At 40.3% G+C, this 9,727-nt stretch overlaps 1 protein-coding gene across 1 annotated transcript; it reads left to right on the plus strand.

Annotated features, from left to right (window-relative positions):
* Positions 1-1,019: 1,019 nt before the first annotated feature.
* LOC310725909 (uncharacterized protein) lies at positions 1,020-4,762 on the plus strand. The gene is made up of 5 exons (XM_083541035.1): positions 1,020-1,127; positions 1,259-1,432; positions 3,969-4,080; positions 4,212-4,436; positions 4,569-4,762. The coding sequence occupies exons 1-5, from the start codon at positions 1,052-1,054 to the stop codon at positions 4,651-4,653; spliced, it is 672 nt and encodes a 223-aa protein (XP_083397161.1). The 5' UTR covers positions 1,020-1,051; the 3' UTR covers positions 4,654-4,762.
* The last annotated feature ends 4,965 nt before the right edge of the window (positions 4,763-9,727 follow it).

Raw genomic sequence — 9,727 nt, forward strand, 5'->3', positions numbered from 1 at the left:
GAAGTAGACACTCTCCTGAGCAAGAAGGGGAATCAAGGTGTTCCCTCCATCAGACAGAGAGTCCGGGTTCTACAGCCAGTACTTCATAGTTCCCATTAAGGACGGTGGGTTGCGTCCTATTTTAGATCTATGTCAGCTGAACCACTCACTTATGAGACTCAGGTTCAAGATGCTGACCCTCCAGCAGGGTGTGTCTCAGATCTGATCCGAGGTCTGCTTTGTCATGATACATATAAAGGATGCATACTTGAGGTTTACTTTTGGGGCCCAAGCGTACTAATAATGGGTCCTTCCGTTTGGTCTTGCCCTTTTACCCCGCACCATCAGGAAGTGTGTGGATGTGGCTCTGGTTCCCCTGAGACTTCAGGGCATCTGCTCTTAAACAATATTGACGATTGGTTGATATTAGCTCGATCTAAGCAGTTAGCAGTCCGGCATCGAGAGCTGGGCTTTCAGCCGAACGCAAAAAAATTGGTTCCCCAGTATAGAGAACCACTTATTTGGGCGTTGTATTGGAGTCGACCCTCACGCACAGCTATCTCCTTTCCGTATTGCATTTTCCCCAATGCTTGTGAAAGAAGAAATTGGCACCAGTCAAAGTTTCTGCTGCATCCATTAATCTAAAATGATTACAGAGAAAAAGATTTGTGGTATATTGCTCATATGCGGACCTTAAAACAGACCACTCAGAAATTAGAACGTAAATGGTATCAAACTAAATTGCCAGTATTTTAAATAGCATGGAATGAAAATCTCCCGAGCTGCAGAAAAGCCTTTAGTGCTGCTGATCAGCATATTTCTCCACGCTCATAGAAAATAACAAGCATAATTTTAAAACCCTTGAGACCCCGTGACTGTATTCTGTGTGTGTGTGTGTTGTGTGCAGGTTCAACTCTCCAAACAGAGTTTTCAGCCTGCCCTAGCATGACTTGATTCCGCCTCCACATTTATGACATCATGACTGGTGCTCCTATTTCGAGTTTCCTGTATAAAACTGTTTCATCACCGGTGGCTTTATTTACTCAGTCATTTTCCACTATCAGCATCAGCAATGTTCTCCACTAGTCATTCGGTTCTGCTGGTTCTACTGGTGATCACCTGCTTCCATTACTACGCAGAATGTGATGGTAAGTTTAACAAAAGCTGCTCACGTGTTTTCCTATTTTACCCACAGAATGAACTTATTATTATTATTATTATTATTATTATTATTATTATACATTTTCTCTGTTTGTTTTTTTTTGTTTGTTTTTTTTAGATAAACTCATGACCGATTTTTGTTTAAACACGGAAACACCTGTATACATGGATTCCTCAACAGTGCAAAGTCAAGAAATCTGGACAACCTTCTCTATTTTAGCTACAACTAATCCAGATCAACAGAATCACACAGAACCACACACTCTACAAACACCTAGAGGTTCAGTTTCAGGTATGTGATATGTGACTACAATAAACACTTGTTGACTACTGCTAAGAGGGGTTTATGGAGTAATGTTTATTGGAGTAACATAAGTTCTAACTTTTCACTTAGCTCTTCGGACGTCTAAATGTAAAATGTCATGTTCTTTCACTGTATTGTATGTCTCTGGGTGAAGATGTCTGCCTTCAGTGTAAATTGGTGTAGAATGAAGAGTTTCTGACTCAGATGGAAGAAGTGGTGGTTGGGGTGTGGGTGGGGGTGAGGGTGGCAGTTTTGTTCTTCCTTACTCAAAGAGGAAACTTTTTGGCTTGTGCCCCCAGTGTGGAGATCTTATCTATGTTATTATTGTACATTTAAAATATAACGCTTCTAAATGATTCTCAACTCCATGTTCAATAATTACTGCATAAAATGTGAAAAATATTCAGGAGGGGCAGAAAAAATGTGCGAAGAAAAAAAAACGGGCCTTACTGACAGACACTGCGAAAGTTTTTCATGAGTCAACTTTCACTCTTTCCTACCTTTACTGCTTTTATTTAATAGGAGTTGGTCTACATATTCAAGCACATGTAAAGAGGGGTTGTTTTTGTGATCGTATGTGGTGGGCCGGTCTGGGCCAAAATGCCAAGGCCGATTCTTTGTCTCAGTCCAGTGTATGCCGCCCTTAGTCACAATCCGAAGGCCGAGGTTCTTTTACTGATGTTTATTAAGCTTGACATCAACACCGACATCAATACGGACATCAACACCGTAGAATTTACACCGTAGAACTGAATAAAAAGGATAAATATACAAAATACATTCAGTTACAAAGAAAAACATCAAATTTAGACATAAAACAGAAAATAAACTTACATACCACTTTGCCTGCTTGTAGACTAAGAGTGGTAACTTCTTGCACAAACTTATATTTTAATTAAACATATCTTCTTTACAATAAGCATAGCAGCTTTTCAATGCTCATCGTGGCTTTCTCCTGCATGCGGTGAACAGGAAGTGACCTGTACCACCAAGTATGATGGGATATGTATTAATATAACCCAAGACAAAAAAAATATCACATAAAACTTGAAAAATAAAAAAAAAAAACAGTCAAATATACATATTATAAAAAAAAAATTAATTATAAAAATAAACAAGTTGAACTAACAAGAAAATAACCAAAATATATAAATACTTAAATGTGAAAGTGCCACCTTGTGGACATGTCATAGTACAAAAGGAATGTTTATGACTGCAGATACACAGTGCCGACCTTACCATTGATTATTTTACTAAAACAGCAAGACTCTGGTAGTGTATTAGTTCTTACTTGTCATAGGGTCACCCTTGATTTCTTTCTTTCTTTATTATTAAAAGGAAATTAGCGATTAACCGATTATCATGTCTAAATTTAACTCTGTTTTAACTTATTGAAGATTATCATTTAAAAAATGTGTGTGTGTGTGTGTGTGTGTGTGTGTGTGTGTGTGTGTGTGTGTGTGTGTGTGTGTGTGTATATATTTATTACTTTTTTACATTTTCATAAAATGAAATCTATCATGTTCAAACCCAGGCATGAAGTCAGATGTTTGTTAAGATCAGCAGGTCTCTAACATGGTTTTTTTTCTGAAAAATATGAATAACTGCCTTGAGATTTCATACAACATTTAAACATAAAATTAAAATCCTGATTTAATCATTTCAAATGTTCAAATATCCCAGAACTGATTGGTGGATAATCATTAATATTTAAATAATTGTAATCATTAGTATATTGTATATTAAGTCAACATGTCAGGATATTTTATTCATTTTTTTCACATATGTTTTAATTCTATCAAATTTCTAAATAAAAAAAAGGATTAGTTTAATAATCAATAATTATTAATTCATTCAATAATTCAATTTATGAATGAAGTCATTTGTATACAGTATAACAAATAAAAAAGAGCTTCTATAGGATACATGGAGAATATTCAGTGTGACCTTGAGCAATAGCAGGAACCTGGATCTCGTAAATCTAAATGAAGTGGAACCCTGATTACCACCAAATGTCTGCTGTAAAATTGATCTGTTACACCAGCTTTGTGTAAAAAATGCTAAATTGCCTCATGACTTAAATGTATCATCAGTCTTCAGTCTTAAATGTTAAATCACATGTTCTGTCACAGCTACAAATGGATCAGAATTGTGCTGTTTTGAGTTTCACAAAAAACCCTTTCCCTCAGAAAACATTGTCGCTTTCAAAGAAACAAGATCTGACTGCACACTTCCTGGAGTCATATACAACCTGCTTCTTGTTTAGATACTAGAATCAAGTGACTCACAGATTACAGATATACCATGAGCTTCTTTTCTCTATAGTCTTACAACAAAACAAGGATATCAAATATGTGTGGACCCTGAGGATGTTGGTATTAATGGTATTATTATTATTAGTAGTAGTATCAATAGTAATAGGTCTGAAATAATCAGTGTTCATTAAAAAATACCTCATGACTTCTGTATTACTCCAGCCTTCATTCTGAAATAAAAGAGAAGATAATAAAATGTTCTGACACAGGTGTGGGTGGAGCAGATTTGTGCTGTTTTGAGGTCCAGAAAACATCAATTCCTGCAGCGGACGTCGTCTCTGTGAAACAAACAAGATCTGACTGCACACTTCCTGGAGTCATGTATGATTTGTGATTCCTGTCTTATTTTTGATTTGTTTTATAATTTTAACAGAGGATTTCAAAATATAATCTAAACGAGGAGATTTACAGATTCTGGTTCTTTCCTGATCTTTATCTTCTTTCTCCTGCAGTCTTACAACAAAAAAGGGATCACGGATGTGTGTAGATCCTGAGGACGATTGGGTGAAGCAGATCATCAGTAAGTCTGAAATAAAAGAGAAGATAACGACATTGAATATCACAGGAGTGAATAAAGCAGGATTGTGCTGTTTTGAGTTTCATAGAAGACCAGTTCCTGCAGTGAACATCATCTCTGTGAAGGAAACCAGATTCGACTGCCCACTTCCTGGAGTCATGTACGATTTATCATTCTTACTTTATTTTTTTTATTAATTTTAAATTTTCTCAGATGATTTTAAAATATAATCTAAATGAGGAGATTTACAGATTCTGGTTCTCTCCTCATGTTTATCTTCTTTCTTTTGCAGTCTTACAACAAAAAAGGGCTTCAGGATATGTGCAGATCCTGAGGTGGATTGGGTGAAGCAGATCATGAAAAACACAAGAAAATAACAGTATAGACTCAGACGACACATACAAAAATGTCTCTCCATGAATCAGCCTTTTTTCCAGAATTCTTAATTTTTATGATTGAAATGAAGAATAAATGAAAAATATAAAAAATACACCTGTAACTGCAGACAAATGAAAGCACATTCATAACTCATGACCTCTTGGTTTGTCTCTGAATAATCACTTCTTAATACTGTTTCTATAGTTGGGATGTTCTGGGATGTTCTCTCACAACCTCTGGGTTCTTCCAGGAACTGCGCATTTATACTGAGAGAACATGAACCTTTTAATGGAATTACTCTCAGATCAACGCCAGTCTAGTGATTATAGAACCAGTTTCACACCAACATTCTCTCTGTAATCTGCAGTTTATACTGATTTAGTTTACAGCATTTATTCATAGTTCTTAGAAACACTTTTATTTATGGTCAGTAACATTTACAACAAAAGCTGAAAGTTACTCATCCTGCTTAAAGTTCCAGCAGTAGAACCTTTCCCTCAAAATCTAATTGACTGCTCCTTTCACTCACATTAACCAATGTGTTTCCACCATCACAAAATCTACAACATGTGTAAGGTATTTTGAAAGACCCAAAAATAACATCATGGTATAGCAATGAGAGAACAAAATGTGATTTTCTTCTTGAATGATCTAAAAGAGGAGATTGTGGTGGAATGTGTGTTAATAAATGGATTTAGTATCACGCAGAGAGATGAAGCCTCAGAGAAACAGGAACTGAAGCGTTTTAAACAGTTTTCATGAACATTAGAAGGAAGTGGAGTAGATCTTTAACATTTTACCTAAAACCCAGGCAAGTAGATGGCGGTAAAACACCATACACATGTGAAATCATCTCAACTCGATGAAGAGCTTTGACCTCCGAGATCTCTACATGATCTTTCTTTCGGCTTCTCCCATTAGGGGTCGCCACAGCGGACCATCCGCATGTTTGATTTGGTACATGTTTTTACGCTGGATACCCTTTCTAACGCAACCCTCCCCATTTATCCTGGTTTGGGACCGGCACTAAGGCTTGTGCAACCCTAATGGCTGGGGTCGGTTCCCTGACTGGGGATCGAACCCGGGCCGCAACGGTGAGAGCGCCGCATCCTAACCACTAGACCACCAGGGGACCTCCGAGATCTACATACATGGGTGTAAATCCCGGGGGGGACGGAGGGGACAAAAATTAAAAAAAAAATTTCGCACTTTCTATTGTGAAAAATATATGTATGTACCTAAATAATTGTGCAAGTAGAGAAAAAAAAAAAAAAAACACAAAATGCATTTAGAAACAGTTGAGTTCCCCCTCCCCTTCCTCACAGTGGTTTGACCTACTGCCTGCTTTCCCAGTTCATCTTACCTATTCTACACACACGAGTCAGGTGTGTGTCTGCTACTCAATTAATGTTCAACTCCATTAACTAGGGTATTTTATTCACTTTCAATAAAGCGATTCTCTTTAATGTAGTAGATGCAGACTCATTCATAAATTAGTTGCGGCAAAAATGCTGATTAGCGATGTAATTTTCCATGAATCTGCTCTATTAGTGATTAGAATATGACTTCTAGTTAACGTTAGCTTGTTTACAATAGCTTGTAGCATAATGCACTGCAGCTAACACTAACACGCCAAAGCCGTTTCCCATGCAGTGTTTTATTTGGGACAACTTGGCATAATTTTAACATTAACGGCCACAATTAGCATATTGTTTAGCTGTGCATTCCTAAATGAGCACTGTGCTATGTCTGAACTGATCCCACTGTATTTTTTGTATAATCAATTTCTATTCTGTTTTTAAGTGTCTTACTTAATTTTAAATAAAAATGTAAACTTTTTCCTTGTTTTGCTTTGTCATTGAACCTGAAAATGATAATAGGGATTGTAATGGTTTTGGGTGTAATAACTGGGATTGTAATGGTTTTGGTTAAAATAACTGCGTTACATTATACTCCAGATGATGGAGCTCCCCTTAAGACTAAAATGATCACGGAGAAAACATTGTACTCTTTTCTTTACTTCCCTAACACACTCTCCATTACTTTGCACTGTTGACCCCAGGTACCTGAACTCCTCCACCTTCTTCACCTCTTCCCCCTGCAACTGCACCACTCCACTGCCCTCCCTCTCATTCACACACATGTACTGTGTCTTACTACTACTGACTTTCATTCCCCTTCTCTCCAGCGTGTACCTCCACCTCTCCAGGATCTTCTCCACCTGCTCCCTACTCTCACCACAAATAACAATATCATCCGCAAACATCATAGTCCATGGAGACTCCTGTCTGACCTCGTCCGTCAACCTGTCCATCACCACTGCAAACAGGAAAGGGCTCGGGGCCGATCCTTGATGCAGTCCAACCTTCACCTTGAACCAGTCTGTCGTTCCTACTGCACACATCACTGCTGTCACACTGTTCCCATACATGTCCTGCACCACCCTCACATACTTCTCTGACACACCTGACTTCCTCATACATTACCTTAACTCCTCTCTCCACCCTGTCATATGCTTTCTCTAAATCTACAAATACACAATGCAATTCCTTCTGTCCTTATCTATACTTCTTACTGCAGGTCTGAACATCTCCCTTATGCTTATCACTCTGTCTATCCCACTTCTGTTTTGCCAACCTCTTTCCCCTTATGCTTTCCTGCACTTCCTAATTCCACCACCATGTCTCTTTGTCTACTTTCTATTTCCAGATGTCACACCAAGTACATTTTTTTAGCTGCCTCCCTTATCACTCCTGCAGTAGTTACCCTGTCATCCAGCACCTCTTCACCACCACAGAGCTCCTGTCTGACCTCTTTCCTGAACCTCACACTACACTCTTCCTCCTTCAGTTTCCACCATCTTATTTTTCTTTCAGTCCTCACTCTCCTCCTCTTCTTCTTCACCTCCAAAACCATCCTACAGACCACTATCCAATGCTACACTGGCCCCTGCCAACACCTTACAGTCTCCAATTTCCTTCAGGATGCATCTCCTACATAGAACATAGTCCACCTGTGTGCACCTTCCTCCACTCTTGTAAGTCAACCTATGATCCACCTTCTTCTTAAAATAATTATTCACCACTGCCATTTCCATCCTTTTAGCGAAATCTACCACCATCTGCCCTTCCACATTCCTCTCCTTAAAACCATACCTACCATCACCTCCTCATCACCTCTGTTCCCTTCACCTACATGCCCATTTAAATCTGCCCCAATCACCAATCTTTCATTCCCAGGTACACCATCCACCACTTTATCTAATTCGCTCCAGAATCTTTCCTTCTCCTCCATCTCACAGCCCACTTGTGGAGCATAGGCACTGGTGACATTTATCATCATCCCTTCATCTTCCAGCTTCACGTTCATCACCCTATCAGAAACTCTCTTCACCTCCACTACATTCTTACTGTACTCTTCCTTCAGGATCACCCCTACACCATTTCTCTTTCCATCCACACCTTGATAGAACTAAATGATTTCTATTAAATAAATAATTTTGCAATCTACTATACTGTATAAACTGTATAAATTGTATAAACTGTACTGATTTACTTTATACAATTTACACATGACCTTTTTAGGAACAGAATTATATACAGAACTAACTCAATGGTCCAGCATTGGATGTTTCCCTTCAGCGAATTCCCCTGAAGGGAAACACTGTGTGAAAACACTTGTGCATTGTCCACGCTCTGAATCACATGTGTAATCCGTCATTGTTTGTCAATAGTTTGTCAAATAGAAAAAAAATAAAGCTTCTAAGAAGACTAAACACATTGTGCTCGCATGTCAATGGGGAATCTCTGCTCCTGGTGGGCACATATCGAGGAGGGTGCCCCTGCTCCCGGCAGTTCTGACCCAACTCTTGCCAAGGCGGAGCGGTGCCCTAGTTCCTGGGGCTTGCAAATGGACCTCGCAGAGGGCTCGAGACGGACTTGTCCCTTTCTCCTGCCTCTTCTGCCAGGTCTCAGTTTCGAAATCATGAGGTGTCCAGGTCCTGGAGAAACTATACTCAGCCCACCTCTTTAGCCCCAAGGTGACATTGTACTCCAACGTCATAGGTCTGAAAGAACGTGGGTCGATGCCCCTGGTTGAGCAGACGCTGGCCAGCTATCTCTCCCCTAGGGGTGGCATCATCCCTTAAGGCCCTTAAGACCAAGCCCCTGCATAAATCGTCGGTGATGGTGGATAAGCGTACGCCTCAGCGGGTTAAACCGCTGCATGTCTGCTCATTATGACTGTGCTACACTTATATTAGACAACCACAACCCAGCACCTCCTGTCATTCGGAGCTACAGAAACAGAGCTGAAGTCCCAAGAGATGGAAGATCTGAGGACTGTCATTTTCAATAAGAGGGCTTCAGCCAAAAAGTCCTGGCATAGGAAGTTCTGGGGACCCTGCTGGGAAAGGGCATGTTGCACTTTATTACACGGTGCCCACAACACACCAGCACACACCCCAGCACCCCCAGGGACCTAGTCTGTTAACTCTGCCATGCTCGGTGCTTCAGGGCATTGCCAGCTCCAGCAAGCACACTTGATTTCCGCACGGAATCGTAGCAGACTTGGAGAACTCGCAGCCTTCTTCGAAGCTCCTAGAGCAGCATCAGGGCATAGCCCCAGCTCTAGGCATACTAGAGGTCAGTCTCAAGAGACTGATACCTTTAGCAGACTACCTGGCAGCCTGGAAAGCTCTGCCAGACATGTCTTAGTGGGTCCTGCGTACTGTAGACAGAGGCTACACAATTAGGTTCGGGTCTCGCCCGCCCCAGTACGGCGGGGTGTGTCCCACCTTGGTGGGGCCCGAGTAGGCTCTGGTCATAGAACAAGAAGTAGACACTCTACTGGGGAAGGAGGCCATCAAGGTGGTCCCTCCATCAGACAGAGAGTCCGGGTTCTACATCCGGTACTTCATAGTTCCGAAAAAGGACTGTGGGTTGCATACTATCTTAGATCGACGTCAGCTGAACTGAACTTATGAGACTCAGGTTCGTGATGCTGACCCTCATGCAGTGCGTGTCTCAGGTCTGATCCGAGGTCTGAAGGATGCATACTTTAATGTATCCATTC

The sequence above is a fragment of the Silurus aristotelis genome, assembly GCF_946808225.1.
Source record: "Silurus aristotelis genome assembly, chromosome: 5".
In the NCBI taxonomy this organism is placed as follows: Eukaryota; Metazoa; Chordata; class Actinopteri; order Siluriformes; family Siluridae; genus Silurus; species Silurus aristotelis.